General features: G+C 62.5%; 1 protein-coding gene across 4 annotated transcripts; it reads left to right on the forward strand.

Annotated features, from left to right (window-relative positions):
- On the forward strand, positions 1-20,352 carry PTP4A3 (protein tyrosine phosphatase 4A3). Of its 4 annotated transcripts, none has more exons than XM_017895153.1 (6): positions 1-77; positions 10,975-11,924; positions 14,967-15,059; positions 16,876-17,006; positions 17,685-17,759; positions 20,069-20,352. In XM_017895153.1, the coding sequence occupies exons 2-6, from the start codon at positions 11,820-11,822 to the stop codon at positions 20,184-20,186; spliced, it is 522 nt and encodes a 173-aa protein (XP_017750642.1). In that variant the 5' UTR covers positions 1-77; positions 10,975-11,819; the 3' UTR covers positions 20,187-20,352. The 4 variants fall into 4 exon arrangements, with proteins under 4 accessions (XP_017750642.1, XP_017750641.1, XP_017750639.1 ...); XM_017895152.1 differs by lacking the exon at positions 1-77 and adding an exon at positions 5,880-6,305; XM_017895150.1 differs by lacking the exon at positions 1-77 and adding an exon at positions 7,651-7,779.
- Positions 20,353-20,928: the final 576 nt, after the last annotated feature.

Below are 20,928 nucleotides of genomic sequence, written 5' to 3' on the forward strand. Positions count from 1 at the left end.
GGGAGGGCAGGCGCAGGCGGGGATAAAGCCCGCGGCGGGGCTGGGCTGACTCGGAGCGTGGAGGACCTGCCTGCCGGGTGAGTGTCTGCGCGGGCCTTGGCGGGCCCGGAACGTGGGACAGACCAGGGAGAGCGGCCCGCGAGGGTCGGGGGGGGCCCTGCCTTCCGCGCACGCGCGCCGCTGGGCCTGAGCGTGCAGTCGGTCGGGTGGGCGAGGGCGCCGCCCTGGTGGCGAAAGCGCCTCCTCCGGAGCCCCCCTGAATGGCGCCGGGACCCGGCTCTCCCCAGACCCCACGTGGCGATGTGCGGAGGCCGGCTTTTTGAGCTGTGTCCCTAGATCGCTGACCTCTGGCCTCGACTCCCAGCTGCACCATCCGGAGGCAGGGGTGGGGGTCCAGCGGGTGGGGGTCAACCTGATTCTTCTGCAGAGGAGAAAGCTCCCGATCCCCTCTCCTCGTGGCCTGTCTTTATAGCTGAGGGTCATCACTCTGTGGCCGCATGGTTTGTCCCTTATCACTCTGTCACTAAAGGAGGTCCTGTGAGCGGTCACTCCAGGACGGCAGGGTGGACCAGGGCTGCCTGGGTCACCCCAGTCACACAGGTGCCCTTGGAGGTGCTGTGGGACCGGAACCAGGCTGGCCACGCGGCCCCGTGGTCGGCATGGCCATTAGAGCAGATGTGACTCTCGCCCGCACCGGAGTGTGGGCCAACTTCACCTCTTCATCCTCACAGCAGCAGACGAGGCTGCTCAACCCCACTGTGCAGTGCGCGGTCAGCGGGGGTTCAGAGCTGCAGACGCTCCCCACCTAATAAGCAGAGAAGACTCAAGACCTACTGATCCCGACAGTCATCAGGCTCTGTCAAAAATCAGGTTCCCAACATGTGGCAAACATCAAGATTATTGTTAACAAATGGCAGCTGAGGTGGTCATCGCCTCGTATCTTGGGTTTTAATCATCCCTGTGAGGTCTAAAGTCTCAGTGGCTTTCTGGGTTGGTTGGCCAGTCCCTGGCTGAGTTGGGGATCTGAGAAGCTGGCCTGGGGTGCAGTGTCTGAGTCCAGGCGTGAGTCTCCTGCCATCTGCTCGGCTGCTCTGCAGGCTGCTCATGCGTCGTCAGCCTCCCCTGGGCTCTGAACAGATGAGGCTCTCAGGATTTGCTGGGGTGGAAGAGAAGGAGCCCTGGGCTTAGCACTGGCAAACCTGGTTTCCAGCGGCTCTGCCCCGTCCGGCCGGCCTCTGTGTCAAATGGGGCTCATAAGGCTTGGATCTCTGGTGGGGGTGACAGCACGCATGGGGGCGGGGGTGATGGAACATGGGGCATGAAAGGGCTCTGAGATGTCAGTGGGAACAGACTTGATGTGTGCTGGCTCGTGGGGCTCAGTGGAGTCTGGTACATTCCCCATCTTGGGAGCCCATACCACCCTCTGGGAGGATCTCACCCTGCCTGAAGGCCATCTCCTCAGAGAGGCCTCCGTGATTGAGCCCCCCCCCCCCAGCAGTCACAGGACGGACGTGACTCAATGGTTCTGTGGGTCGCATGCCGTTTCCTGTTGCCATAATCCTTTGCCTGGTTAGTGTGTGTCCCCCCGCCCCCACTGACCACCCAACCAGTGCCCTCTGAGGGTAGCTGATGGGGTTTGCTCACCCCTGACCCCCACCCAGCACCTACCATGGGGCCTGGAGCCCAGAGCGTGTTTGGCAGGTACATGTATGAATGGAAACGTGGTAGGGGAGACCCAGGCACTGAGGGTACCTGCAGGCTTCCTGGAAGAGGAGGGACTCTGGTCTGGTCTTGAGCATGAGGAGGTGTGTCCAGGGACATTCTTGGGAGAGAGAAGAGGGTACCTGGAGTGTGACTCCTACAATCCCTCCCCCTCCTCACCTGTGAGGGAGGCAAGGGCAGAGGGGCCAGTGGGCCAGGCTGAGAAGCCGGAACTTGGTTTTGTAGGCCATAGGGAGCCATGGAAAGTATGTGAGAAGCAGCAGGGTGGGGACCACCGTTGTGTCTCCAGTCCTGTGCCAGGCCTCGCTGTAGGGGGGTGGCTTGTCAGGTGGGTGGGCAGATGACGTGGGCTCTTGACCCAAAGTCTAGTCTGGGCTGGAGGTGGGCTGCACACTTACCAAACGTGAATCAAGCTGCCTTCAAGAGACAAGGATGCATGCACCTCCCTTGATACCTGCTCTAGTGAGGAGGCTGGGCTGGCTGATTGGGTGGGGGTGGGGGATGGGAGGGGTGGTAGACTAGAGACCCCAACCAGGTAGGGAGACCAGTGGGCCCCTGGGGCCTCAATGGTAGAAGCAGGGCTGGCCCAGTGGTGGCCCTCTGGGGGCAGATCTGTGCCTCCCGTTTGATTCTCTGGTTGGGGTCCTGAGCTGCCTGCGGGTGTCAGGGACATTGACAAGGAGAAGGCATAATGACGTGGGTGAGAGGCCCTGAGACCTGGGCCCACAGCGAGGTGGGGGTCAGGGAGGCAGCGGCCAGGGGCTCACTGTGGCCTCGGAGGACACCCAGGCCTGAGTGTCCCATTCCTGCCTGGACCCAGACCAAGACCAGAGGAGAAGGGGTGGCATCCTCTCTGGGGTTCGGGGATACAGGGGCCACACAGGCAGCACCAGGCACTGTTCTGAACACTTTTCATGCCCAGATCCATTTACTTCTGATAACTCTGTGAGGGAGGAACGGTTGCTGTCCCTCTTGACAGGAGAAAGCCGAGGTGCAGGGAGTGGCTGTTACTAGGTAGTGAAGGTTCTCCTGAGGAGGTGGTGTTCCCAGCAGAGCATGACCCAGGCCAGGAGGTGGGGAGGGAACTTGTGGGGGTGGGCTGGGAGGTGAGGTGGGCAGCCCTGTGGAGGCAGCTTGTGGGCAGTTGGGGACAATAGGGGGAGTGGAGGCCTGACGGCCCTGGGACCTGATCTGCCTGCCATGGCAGTGTCTCTGCTGTGAGCCAGGCATCCTACCTTCTAACCCTGTTTGTGACAGCCTGGGAACCCGAGGCACAGGTTGGCATGGGGTCTCTTTGAGGAACCAAGTGACTTGGCTCCAGGGAGGAAGTGACCCCTGACTCAGTAGAGATGCCAGCGTCTCAGACCCCTCCCTGGAAACCCACGATATTGTCATTACCTGGCCCACTCGCCCGGGGAGTGTGGGAGGCAGCTTGGCAGGGCAGGGGGTGGAGGGGTGACTGGGCAACCCCACCTGGGAGGGCAGGAGAAGGTGGGCGGGCTGTGTGCTGGTTCTGTCCATTTCTTTCCTGAATCTTCCAAGCTTGGCCCAGCACCTGGCCCTTGAAGGTGCTCAGCACATATTTGTCAAATTGGATGAATGAACGGATGAATGAATGGATGACTGCCTGGTCTCCAGTCCTCGTTGGTGGGAGTCCTGTGATCCAGGGTGGGGGTAGGGGAGGCTCAGAGGCACTGCTGAGCTTCAGGAGGGTGCAGAGCAGTGTAGAGGGCAGGATGCCCCTGCAGGGATGGGGAGGTGGGTGGTGGGCCTTGTGCAGGGCAGGTAGCCCAGGATGCAGGCCTTATGTGCCGGAGTGTGGCACCGTGTGGTGTCAACAGGTGGCCTGGCTGGCAGTGGCTGCTGGGATGCTTTCCAAGCACTGACACCCCCATCCTTGCCCCCAGGAAGGGCAGGTGGGGGGCTGGGGTGCTGGGGAATGACAAGGCCAGGGTGAGGGGTCTGGGAGGGGCCTGGCTGTGTCACACCCCCAGGCAGGGAAGTTGCCCTACCTGCTCTGCTGCCAGGTGGGCTTCTAGGGTGGCAGAAGGGGTACCTGGAGGGTTTGCATGGCCACATTTGGGGTCACATTTCCCCTGGCCGTGCCTCAGTTTCCTCATCTGAGCTGCTGCCAGAGGCCTCGTCTTCCAGCTGTCAGTGTCCACTGTCTCCTCGTCCCCGCAAGACCCCGGTGAGCCAGGGCTTGCCATACCTTTTACAGGTGGGGAACAAGGGCTCAGAGGGGAGAAACAGTCACAGACAGCACTGGCCTTGACCCCAGGCCCTGTAAGCCCAGAGCCCAGTCCTGACCGCCGTGGTTTGGTGCCACCTTGTGAGTGGGGTCAGAACCCCTCCCTGTGACTGTCCCCCTCCTCTGCGTCCTCCCCCTGCCACCTCTCCTCCCTTGCTCCTTTCCTCTGGCATCCCTGGTTCCATTAGGGGACGGTCCAGGCCCACAGGGGTGAGGCTGGCTGAGCTGAGTCCAGGTGTGGGGAGCTGGGGCTTGGCACTGGGCTAGGCGGGTAGGGTCTGAGTCCTGGGTTGGGATTGGTCATTGCAGCAGGCCACAGGGTGGTACTAAGCACCTCCTGGGGTCGGGTTTCTACCCATTACTGGGTGGTTCTCCTGGCGCCATTGGAGCTTGGGAGGCTCCAGGTGGGCCTGGCAGGGCCTGAGTGGCCACAGATTTGGGAGGCTCCTGGTGCCTGGTGGGCATCACCTGCTGCCTGCCTGATGCTGGGTGCCTGGGGCCCAGTGGCAGCCTGGGTGGGAGCCCCATGAGTGGGCCCATGCTCTCGCCAGGTGTCCACCTGCCCGCCTGCCTGTGGAAGCAGTGGTTACAGCCCCCAGGTCTGTGGTGGAGCTTTGGCCTGCCTGGGCACTGCTGGTGGCTGGCAGCATGTGAGCAGCTTCAGGAGGAGCAGGGTAGGCCTCTTGGGTTGGCAAGTTAGCGCCATGCCCCAGGAGGCACTGTTAAAGCTGTGTGCGGCCCAGAGGGGCAGTGGCTGAGCACAGGGCTATGTCCTTGGAGCCCACACTCATCTGTAGATGCCCAGTGGGTAGAACCCGAGCCGGTGCCCAACAGCTCTGCTTCCAGGCTGCAGCCAGGCACCCCATGACTGGCTTGGAGCTGACACCATCTCGGAAGGTGGCTTTCCTCTCTGGCAGTGTCTCTATTTGTAAAGGCGGCCATGGGCCCCAGAGGGCTAGCACTGGCCCAGGGTTACCCAGGGAGTCGGGGTAGTAGCCTGATGTGAGACTCCAGGCATCAGGATCATGCCTGCCTCCCTCCTGGCCAGTTCCTCCAGGAAGCCTTCCCTGACCTCCCACCCTCCAGATCACCTGCCACCCTGGGGCTTCTTCTGCTCAGGGGCTTTCGTCCTGCTGGTCCCCGTCCCTGCAATGATTGCTCAGAAGCACCAGAGAGGGGGCCTGGGACGGACAGCTTGAGAGGCTGCCTGAAGGTGGAGGGCACAAGGGATGCTAAGGAGTAGTGAGGTCCCCATCACCAGAGGTGTGCAAGCTGGGGCTTAGGTGTGGCGTAGGTGACCTTTGAGGTTCCTCTAGACCTCAGGGGTTGAGATTCTGTGATGGGTTCTGGATGTTTCCGAGATCTGGACCTCTGCCCAGAACGGTGGGTCATTTGTTCCTTCCACAAACAAGTGGGAGCCCTCTTGGTGCCAGGGCCTGTATGGGAGGTGGGGTGAAACTGAGGACCTCTCAACCCTCCTTCAGTTGGGATGCCTTCCCTGGGGCCTGGGACACTCTGCTCTAAAGGACACATAGCAAGGGGAGAGGGGATGGGATGGGGTGGGTTGGGGAGAGGGGATAGGATGGCATGGTGGGAGCGGCAGTGAGGGAGCTGGGCTCTTGGAGCTGCCGGGTGCAGGGGCCTGGAGGACTCTGGGAAGGCGTCCTAGCGCATCAGGCGTGAGCTTGGCCTGCTCGGGTCTACCCTTCTGGCCCCCCTAGCAATGGGCGGACTTGGGCTCGCTCTGGGAGGATTCCAGGAACGGCTCCTGCCCGTATATAAATAGACTTCTCCGAAAGGCCTGGGGATGTGCCAGCTGCAGCAGGTGCCCCCCAGGCCTGGCCAGAGGGCCCCAGGCAAGGGGGTGGAGCCCGGGTGGGGGCGATGAGGATGCCGGGGTCCACCTTTGTAGCCGCAGAGGCATGATGGGCTCTGTCTGGTTGTAGCATCACAGAGCTTGATGGGAACTTTCACTCTGAGACCCTTTTATGGATAAGAAAACTGAGGCTGGGGTGGCAGGAGCAGCTTACTCCAGAGGTCCTCTCTCCCAGAGGGCTAGAGTTGGATAAGCAGGGTCTCTGGGGGGCAGCAAGACCCAGCTCCAACTGTGGTTCCTCTGCCTTCTGGCTGTGTGACTCAGGCGGGTTGCTCAGCTTCTCTGAGCTGTTGTGGTTCGCCAGTGCAGTGTGGCAGGTGTTGGTGCCTTGCTCGGGGAATGCAGTGTCTAGCCTGGTATCCTTAGAAAGTGGCTGAGGTTGGAGACTGGTGGGGCAGAGTCCCTGAAGCTGACCCATTCCTGCCTTGGACCTTCACGGAGATGCTGCTGGAAGTGGTGAGCTGAGAGCACTGGGCAGGAGTCAGAGCCTAGTGTCTCCCTGTGGTGCTGGGTGCACCCACATGGGTGGGTGTCCTTGCCAGGGAGCTCACACCCTTGGGGGTCTATGAGCTGGCAGGCAGGGCTACCTGGCTTGGTGCGCCCTTGGGTGGGGGCTCCCATGGGTCCCTTCAGACTGGGCACTGTCCTCCTGTCCTGGGCTCCCTGGCCTGCTTGCCCACCTGGGGGCGGGAGGAGACGAGGGTTGCTGAGCACAGCTGGCCACGCTGATGGTGAGCTGTCTGGAAGTGTGGGTGTGGAGAGCCTGGCAGGGGAGAAGTGGGTCATGCTCTAGCAGGGTCCCTTGGTGACCTCAGATTGCCAGGGACCAGGTTGTTTGAGAGCTGCAAGCAAGGCCACCTCCAGGGACCCTGTGCCTGGGGGTGCCACCCAATGCCCTCACCCTGCTCTGGGTGGCCAGGCAGACAGAGTGATCGTGTGCCAGCGCAGACCTTGGGCTTATAGTCTGGGGGCACATGAGTTCCCGGCACCGATGCTCCCAGGAGCAGAAGCCGGGAGTCCCAAGGGAGGCTATTGCTTGAAGGAGGGTCTGGGATGGCTTCCTGGAAGAGGGGACCGCCTCTTCGGCAAGTGCCCAGCCTCGGAGTTTGTGGAGCCCTCTCCCTGGCTGAATCACTGGGTGCCGGTGTGTACCTATGTTCCCTCGTTTCAGTGCTCAGTTCCTCACCAGTACACTAGGGGGGGGGGGGGAAGGGGGGACCAGCGTAGCCAGCCACAGCTGGGTCGTGAGATTAAGTGGAGGGGACAGTAGTGTCTGGCACACGCGTAGGTGCTGAGTAAACACTATGGCAGGAGTGCCGGGCTGTTGGGGGGAGTTGGCAGGGGATGCTGAACATGGAGGGACTCGGGCGCCCTCTATCCTCAGGGTGCAGGACAGCACCTGCCACAGGGGGCCGCATTTGCATTTCCAAAGCTGGGCGTGCTCCTCCAGGCCTCCCACGAGGAGCGCGGCCGGCGGCTCCTGCGCCTCAGGACGCCCCCACCCACAGCCGTGCAGCCCCGTGAGGGCCGGGGAGCTTCGAGGTCTAGGGAGGGCAGCACCGGGAGATGGCGCTGGGCCGGCGGCGGGAGGAAGGAGGGGTCCCGGGCTGCGCGCCCCCCGGCCTCGCCGCGCCCCGCACTTCCCTTTTCCCGGCCGGGCTTCCTTCTTCCCCGCGCGCCCCTGCGCGGCCCTTTGGTTTCCCCGGGCAGGGCGAGGCTATAGTTAGGCTGCAGTGGGGAGACCTCGGCAGCGGTCGCCCGCCGGTCACGCCCCCCACGTGACGGCCCGCGGCACTTATGAAATAGGCCGCAGCGGCGGTGGCGCAGCGCCTGAGCCGGCTCGCGGCGGAGGGCGGCGCCCACCCGGGCCCGAGCACGGTGGGCACCGCCCGGCCGGGCGTATGGAGGCGGCGGGACGCCTGCGGCGCGGGTGAGCCTGGCAGGTGGGGACGCGGCGGACCCAGGCCTTCCGGGACCCCAGCTCCGCCGGGGAGGAGGTGGCACCCTCCGGAGGGCTGGGCGGGAGCCCCGCTGGCGTCTAGGGAGGGGGCCGCGCCCCTTACCACGACCCCACGCGGGACAGCTCCCCCGGGACCCCCCAGAGCGCCCACCTCAGCCCTGACTGCGGCGCAGCCTTACTTCTGAGACCCACTGAGCCCCGGGCCTCCAGACTTCTTCCCCAGTATCACAGGGGGGCCCTCTGAAGGGGCCTGGATTCAAACTTCTTAACCCGCTGTGCCATCGGGAAGGAGGGTGGTAGCCTCCGTGAACCTCGATTTCCTCTTCTGTACAGGGGGCTCCGTGTTGTTCCTGCCTCCTAGACTTGAGGCAGAGAGAACCCACTTAACTGGACGCCTGGTGTGGCCCTGGCCGAGAACGTCCTCCCCTCTCCCTGGCTTGTTTCCTGGTCTGGCCAACAGGGACAAGGATGGACTCTTCCTTAAAGGGTCTTGAGAAATCGCTGAGGGCTCTGGGCCTGCTGGCCCGAGGAGGCTGAGCCGGATCTCGGGAAGGGTGCTGCAGGGCTTGGTAGCAGGAGGGAAGGAGGGGCTATGGCTGCCAGTGGGTCCCTGTGCTGTGGGCCACAGGCTTGGTGGGGGTGGTAGCGACTCAACACACGGAGGCAGGGGCAACCTGTCCCCATTTCGCAGATGGGAAGCCTGAGGCTTTGGCTTCAGGGAGTTCTCAGTGCCTATCCCTGGGGATCCTTAACCCTTGCTCTCAGGGCCCTACCTGGTGACCTTAGTGGGGGCGTGCGGTTAGGGAGGGGTGTTCTCCCTTGGGGGACAGCCACCAGGCAGGGCAGAGCCACACAGTGGTGCCAGGGCATCATTGCTTTGCTCTCACCTGGGGCAGGGGTAGGGGCTCCAGGGTGCAGAGACAAGTGGGGTGTGCGGCAAGACCCCAGACCAGCTTTGTCCGGCCTCTCCCTGGACCCCGACCCCATTCTAGCCTGGGTTGTGACCCCTGAGGTGGTTCAGAGCCTCCTCCCTCCCAGCAGCCTGCAGCCCTGAGGACCTGCCTAGGGCCACTAGGCAGCAGGGCCAGGCCACGTGCTGTTGCCTGTGGGGTCTTCCCAGGTCCTTGGCAGCTGTGGGCCTGAGGGGTTGGTCAGCCCCTCAGGGAGAGGCTCAATGCTGTGGCTTCTCCAGCGCTTTTCCTCCTTTCTTTCTGTAAACATGAACTCGGCTCCCGCGCACAGGGACATCCTGCCATCCCAGGAGGGACCCAGGTGTTTGTGTGCTGTTAACACGCGGTGGCTTCCCTCACCCACTCTCAGAGCCTATGCTCCCTCTAGCTGGGCAGGGTGGGGGCTGGCGGGACCAGGGGCAGGATCCTTGTCTCCACCTTTACCTCCTGCTGGAGGTCCCACCCCACCATCCGTTTTTTTTTTTCGGGGGGGGGGGGGGGGTTTGTTCTTGTTGCCCAGGCTGGAGTGCAATGGCGCGATCTCGGCTCACTGCAACCTCTGCCTCCTGGGTTCAAGCAGTTCTCCTGCCTCAGCCTCCCGAGTAGCTGGGATTACAGGCATGCACCACCACGCCTGGCTAATTTTTTTTATTTTTGTTTTTAGTAGAGATGGGGTTTCTCTGTGTTGGTCAGGCTGGTCTCGAACTCTCGACCTCAGGTCATCCGCTTGCCTCAGCCTCCCAAAGTGCTGGGATTACAGGCATGAGCCACCACACCCACCATCTGTTTTAACCTTCCCAGAACCACTCAATGGACAGAGCCTGAGGTGTGGCGCTTGCTCTGAGCCCGTGAGCACTGGCTGCCACCCAGGGTGTGGAGGGCAAGCAAGGAGGAGCCCACGGTCCCATGTAGCCACCCTCCGAGTCCAGGGGCCCAGGCCTCAAGCCCTCCCTGCACCTGGGCTGAGACTCCAAGGGCCCAGCCTGCCTGGTGGGCAGCTGGGAAGGGGTGCTGGGGCAGGGGCACAGATGAGAGGGGGTGGGTTGGGGAATGGAGGGCTCTGCTAGACAAGGGACCCTGAAGTGCCTTTCCGTGGGTGGTAGACAGTAGTGACAGGGCCGGGCTTGGGTTAAGTCTAGGGGGCTGGAGAGTCTGCTAACAGCTGGGTCATAGCCGGAGGGAGCTTAGGTCACTTGTGTGGCCCCTCATTGTGCTAATGGGGTAACAAAGAGGCTGGCACCTTGTACAAGGTCTCCCAGCCCTTCCGTAGAGAGGGAAGGGGGCTGCGTGCTCCTGGAACCCCCTTGCCCGGGAGCTTTGGGGTTGTGAGACCCAGAGAGGGAGAGAGGCAGGCGTGGAGGTGCTTCGGGTTGCTGTGGCCCCCCTGCAGCCTCCCTCTTCAGGGCCCTGTTACGGTGTGAACCCACTCCTGGCCACCTGTGCTGTCACCACCTTGGCATGTGTGCCTGATGGCTGGCCTGTTGGTGTGGTCTGTCTCCGCCTCCGCGAGCTCCTGGAGGGGCAGAGCTGGCCTGTTTATCCCCTGAGCTTGGCTGAGCCCTGTGTGAGCAGCGGAGACACAGTGGCAGGGGGACATTGGTGAGCAGGGGGCTACTGACAGGCAGGAGACTCTGCAGAAAGCAAGAGGCAATTAGGGTGGCCCACGGCCGCGTGTGGGGCCAGGCCCCTCACCTCCCTGTACTGGCAGCACTGACTGAGTGTCTGGGCCCCGTTCCCTCAGGATGGGCCACCCAGAGAGACCTGGGCTCAGATGTTCGCAGTGGCCAAGAATCGGAAGAGGAGAGGGCAGCTCTCCTGGGGTGGGGTTTCCACAGATCACAGCAGGTGGGCAGGGGCCAGGCTCAGGCTTCTTAGGGGAACTCAGCCTATGTCCCCACAGAGGGACCCATCGTCTGTGTGCTGGGTTCATCATGTCCTTGGGGGTGTGTGTGTCCCTGAAATCCCTGTCCCCTTCTGTCCTCTGTCATGCCCTCCTGGCTGTGTGGTGGCTGCCCTATCGCCTCCAGGCCCTGGGTCAGTCCTGGCAGGAGCCGTGCTTCCTGGTGCTCCCACATAAGGAAACGGACCTAAGAGGGTCATTCACTCAGCATGGTCAGGAGGAGCGCTCTGGGAGAGGTGTCGCCTGTGACTGAGGGCTCAGGGCAGGCATGAACCCCTGCGACCCCTTTCTATTCATTTTCATCTTTCCCCCCAGATGCTGTGTGCTGCGGACCCGCCTGGGGTTCATGGAGTGGGCCACGGGGCCCAGCCCTGAGCACTGTTGTACCCAGGCTCGCCGCGCCTGCTGCTGAGGAGTCCCCGCACTGCTGGCTCTCACCACTGCCCTCGCCTGCCGATGGCCTCTGCTGCCCAGCCTGGGGCCAGCTCTACCGCCTGAGCCCCCTGCCCCCCTCCAGGACTCACCGTACCCTGATGGGGTAACGTGACAGAGGCCCCGCACGTCAGAGGCCGCTGTCCCCACGGCCGCTGCCCGTGACCCCTGGCCCAAGGCCTTTGGAGTTGGTTCAGTTCAAGTTCATTCTTCCTTTGGCCCTTGGGGGCTTGGGGCCCACCTCTGAGTGAAGGGGGCTGTCTGCCCATCCACCGATGTGGAGAGGGCGCCCCCAGCGTGGGGTCCAGCTCTGGACGCTGCTTGGTGGCCGGATTCTCTTTGGGCTTTTAAGTTTTCTTTGCTGAGGTATTTTGGTTGTTCTTTTTATTTTTTGCCTCTTTATGACTATCCAGCTGTGAGAGACAGGAGTTTGGAGTTGCCCGCTTTACTTTGGGTGGGAGTGGGGGGCTGTTTTTTTTCTTTTCTTTTTTAAGAATTGGGTTTTCTTTTTTAATTATCCAAACACTGGGCAGCTTCCTCCCCCACACCTAACTATTTGCACAATATTTGTGCGGGGTATGGGGGTGGGTTTTTAAATCTCGCTTTTCTTGGACAAGCACAGGGATCTTGTTCTCCTCATTTTTGGGGGGTACGTGGGGACTTCTCAGGACGTGTCCCCAGCCTTCTGTGTAGTCCCTTCTGCCCTGCCGGGCCCGTCGGGAGGCGCCATGGCTCGGATGAACCGCCCGGCCCCGGTGGAGGTGAGCTACAAACACATGCGCTTCCTCATCACCCACAACCCCACCAACGCCACGCTCAGCACCTTCATCGAGGTGAGTGGAGACGGAGGTGTGGCAGGCAGGTGGCCCAGGTGTCTGGGAAGCCTGGCTGAGCTGCCTCAGGCCTCCCGAGAGGGGTCCCCAGCCCCGGCTGGCCAGATAAGGCTCACAGCCTTGAAGCAAAGCCCAGTCCCTGTTGCAGGATCCTGGAGGAGGGACATGAGGGTACCCTGGGGGTCAGGGATGAGGGTGTCGGGGGATCAACTGGGTCCCCTGGGAGGCCTGCAGGGGGCTGGCATGTGATAGGAGGAACTCCATGCCATGTGGATAGAGGCAGGGGGTGAGGCGGGGGGATACATGGGCCAGGCTCTGCGTGCTCAGCCGTGGCCTGGGCTGAGGCCCTCCGGAGTCCTTTGCTGTCCTTTTGACCTCTGTGCATAGGCTGAGTGGGCAGGAGGTGCCCTGGTATGAGAAGTGGGTGCTTAATGGGGAAACAGGCAGACGGGGGACAGGTATGCAGGGCGGCTCCATGGCTAGCCCAGGCCTCCACACGTTGCTGGGCTCTGGGTGAGCCCTCAGGTTAGACGTGGCTGGACAGGGGGCTTCAGGGCCCAGATCTCTATGTGAGGAGGGACTGAGCAAAGGTCAGCACTGACCACAGGAGGGAGGGACCGCTGTGCCCTGGAGAGCCAGCAGAGATGCCTGCCACTGGAAACCCTGGCAGATGGGACCAGATGCGTTTACAGAAGCTATCTTGGGAGTGGAGTCTGGAGAGACCTGCATGGCCTCCTAGAGGAGCCTGGCCCCTGCAGAGCGCTCTGCTGTTTGCAGGCCTGGGGCCATTTGCAGAGTCTGCAGCGGTGTGTGGGGCTGTTGACAGCCTTTGACTGTGCAGCCGTGTCAGAGGCCCCTGCAGCTGTGGTGCGGGGGTCCCATTTATGACTGACATGAGTCCTTTCCCCTTGTGACATGAGAGTAAGCCATCATTGGTCTTGTCATATGAAACAGGGGAATTTGGGCATGAGGGGGTATTGGAAAACTGTAGAGCAGCAGGGAACGCATTGGGCCCACCCTGCCATCAGGAGCCCTGGACCTGGACCACGGAGCCGGCTGTGCCCTACAGATAGATTGGCAGTCCCTCTCACAGCCGAGAACCCCTTGAGATAATAGCAGGAATGTACAAGAAAGGATTTGGCGAGGAACATCACGATGAGTGCCAGGGTCCCAGGCCTCAGAATATGACTGGGATCAGAGTTTAAGCCTGTAACCAATGTCAGGTCTCAATGTGTGACCATCAGGTTTGGGACTCAGAGTGTGTCCAGGATCAGCACTCAGTAATGTGACCCAAGGTTGGGGGCTCAGTGGTTTGGACCAGGATCAGGCTCAACCGTGTGACCAGGGTCAGGGTTCAGTGTGTGTCTGGGATCAGGCTCAGTATGTGACCAGGGTCGAAGCTCAGGTGTGTTGTCCTAGGAATCGGGGCTCAGTGTGTGACCAAGGTTGGGACTCCTATGTGTGTCCAGGAGCAGCACTCAGTATGTGACCAAAGTTGGGGCTGCAGTGTTTGACCAGGATCTAGTGCTCATGTTTGTGACCAGGGTCAAGGGTTTGGTGGTGTGCTGGGATCAGGGCGGCTCAGTAAAGGTGACCAGGAATCGAGGCTCAGTGTATGTCCAGTGATCAGGGCTCATGTGTGACCAGGGTCACGGTTCCGGGTGTGTTCTGGGAACAGGGCCGGTATGTGACCAGGATCGAGGCTCAGGTGTGTCCAGGAGCAGGGCTCAGTGTGGAACAGGATTAGAGCTTAGAGTCAGCCAGGGTTTAGGGAGTGCTCAGCCTGTGACCAGGGTTATAGGCTTAGTAACAGGGTCAGGGGCTCAGTGGTGCGACCAAGATCAAGGCCAGTATGGACCAGGATCAGGGCTCAACGTGTCAGCCAGGGTCCGGGCTCAGCATGTGACCAGGATTAGGGCTCACAGGTGTGTGACTGTCAAGGCTCAGGATGTGACCAGGATCAGGGCTCAGTGTGTGACCAGGATCAGGAAGGGCTCAACCTGTGACCAGGGCCAGGGCTGAGTCCTGGGCTGGGTGGCCGTTCCCTCTGCTGAGGGTGCAGAGGGACTCTGAGGTACCCCACGGCCATAGAGCCCAGCACCCCGCCTGCTCCCTGCATTCTCAGATAGTTGGGTGCTGGCCTCTCTGTGTTCTAGGTCCCTGTCCCATGACCAGCAAGACCCAGCAGCTGACTCCTCACCCCTCCCAAAATAGCTGCGAGAGCAGGTGGGGTGGGAACAGCCCTCACACGTGACCCCCGTGAAGTGGGTCCCCCGCAGTGGGGGTATAAATGTCGGCCTGGCTGTGAACTACCACGACCTTTTCCCTGGTCGTGTGGGGCTTCCCTGCTGGTGTGCAGGGCCCAGCTCCCTGCTGGCTGCCATTTGAGTGATGCCCACCCTCCCTGCTCTGAGATGCCCCAGCTGACGCCCGCCCCTCTTGGACCCCAAAGTCCCCCTGGACTGGACCCATCCCTGCGGCTCAGCTGGGGTCGCTGCTCAGATGCAGGGGCTCACATGTGGACTGGGGGGTCCAGTTCCTGCTGCAGGGACCCAGTAGCTTTTCTGGAAGAAATGTCCTTGCTGGTAGATCTGGGGTCCTGAGCACCCCAGAGGAGGGAGTGGTGTGCTGGGGAGCTGGGGTCCCAGCTGCCGGTGACCATGAATGTAGGTGGGGACACGTTTGCCTTTGCTGGGTGGCCCAAGGGACCTGGGACAGGCTCTTTCACACCCAGACACCACCTTGACCAGTGGCGGAGCCCGAAGTCCACTCTTGGTGGGCCTCACTGCATCAGGGTCTGCCTACCTTCCCTGGGGGCTTCAGGGACCATGCCCCTGCCCCAGGGGACTGAGGGGACAGGATTCCACCCTGAGAGGTCTGAGGGGACAGGGCTCCACCCCGAGGGGTCTGAAGGGACATGTCCAAGTCCTGGGTGATGATGGGGGACACAGCTGTGCCCTGGGAGCCCTGGTGAGTGGGTCCCGCTCCCTGAGCACTGCAGCCCCAGCCCAGCCCTGCCTCCTCCGTCCTCCCCTCCCCCAGGACCTGAAGAAGTACGGGGCCACCACCGTGGTGCGCGTGTGTGAAGTGACCTATGACAAAACGCCACTGGAGAAGGACGGCATCACAGTCGTGGTGAGGCGTGTGCCACGGGGACCCTGGCCACGGGGACCCTTGTTGCTGCTGCCACCAGGGGAGGGTGGGGTGGGGGCTCTGGGCCTGCACAGAGGGTTTGGTGCCCCTCCTGTGGCAGCCCCGGACATGTTTGTGCCTGGGCCACGTGTGTGTCTGGGTACATCAAGGGAAGGCCAGGGTGTTGGGCCTTGTGACCTCAAGAAAGTCACCCTTGTGTACCCCATCTTTCTGTCTCTAGATTCGGCCAGCCTGGCTCGCCAGGCAGGGGTGGCACATGCTTGGTGCATGGGCCAAGGTGGGGGTTGGGCTCCTCCGCCTGTCTCAGACCCTCCTCCCGTCCTGTCTTGGGTCCATCTCAGTCTCTGCCCGGGTTGCTGCAGCCCTGTTGCCAGGCAGCAGGCTCCTGGGGAGGACCCTTGGGCAGTTTCCTTGGCTCCTTTGGCCCTGGGGACCCAGGTCTGGGCGGGATGTGGGGCGGTTCTGCTGCCGTATCCTTGGGGGGGCCACAGCAGCTGCAGGCCCAGAGCCGGCCCCAGGGCAGGGGGTCCACCCCCAGCCCGGTAGATGACTGCCCCCTGGTGCAGGCCTGCCCAGCTGTGTCCGGGCCTGTCTCCTCAGTGCGGAGCTTGATGATCCCCTCAGTCACTGCTTTTCATCCCAGGACTCTGCTTTTGGCTGTGGTTGCTGTTTCATAACCTCAGCTTGGCGGTTTGGAGTGGTGGCAGTGCTGGCGCTTTGGGGTCAGACAGGCCTTGGGCTGCGTCCCGCCTCTGCCCTCCCCAGCCTTGTGACACTGCAGGTCACTCTGAGCCTTGGGTTCCTCACCTCAAAGCGAGGCTGCTTGGAAGAATGGGAGGTGAAGGCGTGTCTCCGCTTCTCGCATGGGGTGCACCCACACCCTCCTCCTCTTCCACAGCAGTGGGAGGGATTGGGGTCAGACGTAAGTAGTCGTGCAGACCAGTTGTCTCTAGGAGTTGCCCTGCCTGGAGGCTGGGGAGGGGTGAGATGCCCCCAAGGGCTGCGTGTCTGCTCATTGGGCCCAGCGGCTCTCCCTGGCACCAGAGAGCCCCAGGCCTGGCACAGTCCCGCGGCCCTGCATGAACTCTCTTTCCCAAGATTGAAATGTGTCCATTCCTACTGCAGCGCTCTGGCCCGGGCCCTCCCCTAGGAGGACTCACTTGCCCACCGATCCTGGGCGCTGGGGAACGGGACTGTGGGAAGCACAGGTCATCTTCTAAGACCAAATGAACCCCCAGGAACAATGGGCCGGGGTCCCAGTGGAACCGCCTGTTTCGAGTGCCCTTGGAAACATGGGCCCTGTCTCGCCCCATAACCCTGTCTTCAGTCCTTCCTGGCACCTGGGCTGTGTGTGGCACGTGCCAGCCGTCTTTGCATGCCACCACAGGGGACTAGACCTCTTGCACCAGCCGACCCAAAACCTCTCAGGCTGCCACCGGCACACAGGCGTGAGGGATTGTGATCCCAGAACCAGAGCTAGGGCTGACAGGTGTGAGGATTAGGATTTGTGTGACTCTGGACGAGGCTCCACTCAGAAAGGGGTGGGGTGGTCTAGGAAGGCTTCCTGGAGGAGGGGACAGCTGTAGTGTACAGGGAATGAGGAGGAGTCTAAAGCACCCACCATGGGGTGCCCATGGTCAAGCTGTACGCCTCCTGTGTGTCCTCTGGGTCTGCTGCCCCCACCCTAGTGGGCTCCTGGCACCCTCTGCCTCTCAGAGCTCCCTGTTCTCGCCTGAGCCCCAGGGCCACCTCTCCACTTGCCCGCAGCTGGGGGTCCTCATGTCGCTTCCCTCTGCAGGACTGGCCGTTTGACGACGGGGCGCCCCCGCCCGGCAAGGTAGTGGAAGACTGGCTGAGCCTGGTGAAGGCCAAGTTCTGTGAGGCCCCCGGCAGCTGCGTGGCTGTGCACTGCGTGGCGGGCCTGGGCCGGTGAGTGTCGGGGCAGGGCGGGGCTCACCATGTCAGGTGGTTTGGCATCTCGTGGTCCGATAGCCTCGCTTTTGGATGTGGGTCTTGAACACACGTCATATGACCTTCCCAGGAGGCCCGTGCCCCAAGTGCTGGGGCTCCCAGACTGGTCCTCTCCCAGCATCACAGAGAGGAAGTGCTTCCCAAAGTCTAACCCAACTTCTTCCTGCCGTGGTTGTAACCATCCTGACATCTTGTTCAGGAAAGGGCTGTCATTCCCCTCTCCAGACACAAAGATCCACCCCCACACAGCTGGGGCCTCAGACCCCTGCTGGGAGAACGGGAGGAAGAATGGCAGCTGGGATCAGATGAAATGACCAGTGGGACAGCCCCATCCGCAGAGGGAACCCTAGGCGAGCAGGGTTGATAGCAGGCACGGATCCAGCTCTTAGTACTTCACCCGGGAGCCCTTATTTAACCCTCTACCAGCGGATCGCAGAGAGGTTGCCTAGGAGGGAGCCAGGATTTGGACCCAGTGCTCAGGCCGGGCTCTGAGGCTGTGGCCTCCGTGGGGGAGCTTCAGGCAGGGGGGAGTCTGGGCCCCTTGGGCCCCTGTGCCCTGCATCTTCAGCAGGTGCCCTGCCAAGGGGACAGGGGTGCGCAGGCTCCGATGACCCCAGCCCTTCTGTTTGCCCCCAGGGCTCCAGTCCTTGTGGCGCTGGCCCTCATCGAGAGTGGGATGAAGTATGAGGATGCCATCCAGTTCATCCGCCAGTGAGTGGCCGAGGTGGCGGGGTGGGCTGAGTGGCCGAGGTGGCGGGGTGGGCTGAGTGGCCGAGGTGGCAGCAGGGTGGGCTGAGTGGCCGAGGTGGCAGGGTGGGCTGAGTGGCCGAGGTGGCGGGGTGGGCTGAGTGGCCGAGGTGGCGGGGTGGGCTGTGAGCGCTGGGGAAGGGGAGATCTGGCTGCCCACAAAGGGTGTTGGCATTGACTGTGTGATTCTGTTGCCCTGAGGCTGCGTTGCTCAGCACAAGCTGGGCCTTGCTGCAGAAACGGGGAAGTCCGAGGTGTTTCTAATGGGTGGGGACAGCAGCCCCTGAGGGACCATGCAGCTACGCAGGGACACAGCGAGGCCACTCGCCATGCCGTCCTGCCCGCCCTCCACAGACGGAGCTCCTTCCTTCCCAGCCATCCTGACGGGGGTGGAAGGACCCTCAGCCAGCCAGTTCAGTCCCTCCATGAAAAACAAGAGCCTGAAACCCCATACCACACCGTGTCCACCCCCAGGGACGCTCACACTGGGCTAGTGTCTCAGAGCTGCTCTGAGTCCAGCTGCTCACCACCCCTCCCCCTCAACCCTGAGCTCTCCAGCTCAGCCCCTCCCGCCCTCCTTGGAGGCTTCCAGTCCAGCTTGCCTGCCCCATCCCTGTCACTTGGTGGCCTCCCTGGGGAAGGCTGCCATCTGCCCACTGCCCAGGGGGCCCTGGGGGAGTCTGGCCGGGACAGCAGGGCCAACTCTGGAGGAACGGATGCGGCGCCTGAAGCCTGCCCCTGCCCAGCCCACCATGTGCCTGCCCATGAGTGCAACACACCCGTGCTACTCTTTGGACAGGCTTGGCTAGTGAGGCCATCTCTTCCTCCCAGAGGCCGGCTTGTTCCTGCCATACTGGCTGGCCAGCCCTGTGGGTCCGTGCGAGAGCGTGGCCTGCCCTGTGGGTCTGTGTGGGAGCGTGGCCAGCCCTGCGGGTCTGTGTGGGAGCGTGTCCTGCAGGTGCTCAGGTCTCCTTGGGGACTCTGGGATGTGCACGCTCACACACAGACACGCATGGGGGTCATGCAGCACACACAAGTACACGTGTGCACATACAGACCCAAACATACGCAGGCACATACGTACAGGCAGGTGTGTGTGAACACAGGCACATACAGACAAGTGGGTATTTGCACACGTAGACACACATGGATGCACTCAGGCACGTACACATGTGTGCACTCATACATGACATGCACTTTCACACATGCGGGTGCACACAGGCGAGCACCTTCCCTGGGGCCTCTCCCGACCCCACGTCTCAGCGAGCCAGGGCTTGTCTCTCCCTTGTGGCTTTTGCTGTGTGGCTCCCCGCACCTGAGGCTGTGCTGGTCAGGACAGGTTGGGCGGTGCCGCAGAAATGGCCAGGCCCAGAACAGCATGGGTGTTTCTTGCCCCTGTTGCGTGTCTGTTGGTGGGGGCCCTCCGTGGAGGCCTTGCTGAGGGCTGCGCCTTCCCCAGCATGCCGGTTGCTGGGCAGGGGAAGCGAGCATGGTGGAGCCACACGGGGCGCCTGCAGCTTTGCTGGATAGGCTCCTTGCGCTACTTCCGCTCCCACTTCCTTGGCCAGGGCGAGCCCGTGGCCACGCCTGAGGCCATGGCAGGTGGGGATGGATGAGCCTCCAGAGGCGCTGGGCGGGCAACCCCAGGCCCCGGACACCTGTCACCTCAGGGTCTCTCAGGTGTGGGTGCAGCATCCTCTCCTCCAGGAAGCCTTCCTGTCCACCCCAGCCCAGGTATATGTGGTCAAGGACCAGGTGGCAGGGACAGGGTGCGCACACAGCCCAGGTCCCCACTGTAAGGACCAGGTGGCAGGGATGGTGGGGACAGGGTGAGCACGCAACCGAGGTCCCTGCTGTAAGTGAAGGTCGTGTAGCTGGGCTGGAATTCTGGGCTCAGCCCCTCCCTTACTCACAGCACCCCCCTTCCTGGATGGTAGAGGTGCCCAGACACCACCCTTGTTGCCTGCTTATGGACTTGGGGTGGGTCCTACCCATCTGGGGAAGCCTGGGGGCCGTAGGGAGCCCAGAGTCAGCCTGGAGGAGGTGGCGCTTTGGTGAGTTTGGAAGGCAAGCAGGGGTAAGTTGCAGGAGGCCAGGAAAGGGTGACTGTGACTCTGGGAGCGGCCATGGCAAGGCCCTGGGATGGGAGGGGCTTGGCCAGCTGCAAGGCGTTACTCCAGCTCACTGTACTCTCAGCTTCCAGCTCCCTGGGACAGGTGAGGTGGCTGAGCCAGGGCCTTGGATGAACCCTGTCCCTGTCCCTCTCTTCCTAGGAAGCGCCGTGGAGCCATCAACAGCAAGCAGCTCACCTATCTGGAGAAATACCGGCCCAAACAGAGGCTGCGGTTCAAAGACCCACACACGCACAAGACCCGGTGCTGTGTCATGTAGCTCAGGACCTTGCCCGGGCCTGGTTGCCCTGCCCAGCCCTGCTCTGTCCAGCCCAGCAGGGGCTCCAGGCCTTGGCTGGCCCCACATCGCCTTTTCCTCCCAGACGCCTCCGCACACTTGTGTCCGAGGAGCCCCCCGGCCCGTGTGGCCTCCGGGCCTTCTCCTGTCTCTGCCGCTCCCTCTGGTGGCGCTGGCCGTGGCTCTGTCTTTCCAAGGTGGGTCGGGCGCCCTCTTCCCTGGACCCCCTGCCCGCCCGCTCCCACACCAGCCCAGGCCGGTCTCCTCTGGCCTGTTTGTTGCAGGGCGGGGGTACATTTTGTAACCACTGGGCGCCCCCAGCCCCTCTTCTGTGACCCCTTGCCCTGACCTGTTCTCGGCACCTTAAATTATTAGACCCCAGGGCAGTCAGGTGCTCCGGACACTCGAAGGCAATAAATCAGGAGCCGTGGCGTGGCCGTGTGTGTGTGGAGTGGGCTGAGGCGTCAGGCGGGCGGGCCGGTGGCCTGGGGGCCCCCCTGGGGGGCTCAGGAGGCCGCTATCCGGATGCTGGGCCGCTGCCCAGGATGGGGCTCCCGCGTGCTCCTACGCTGCCCTCTGGTGGCCGTTCTGGGTCCCTGCACGCCGACCCAGGGGCCGGCCTGCCTTGTCTTGAAACCCAGGCGGGAGCCCTGCTTTGGGCGGGGTGGCCATGTTCACGGTTCTCGGGACTGTGACATTAGAAGGCGAGGTGGGTCACCAGCAT

The sequence above is a fragment of the Rhinopithecus bieti genome, unplaced genomic scaffold, assembly GCF_001698545.2.
Source record: "Rhinopithecus bieti isolate Rb0 unplaced genomic scaffold, ASM169854v2 scaffold_25940, whole genome shotgun sequence".
In the NCBI taxonomy this organism is placed as follows: Eukaryota; Metazoa; Chordata; class Mammalia; order Primates; family Cercopithecidae; genus Rhinopithecus; species Rhinopithecus bieti.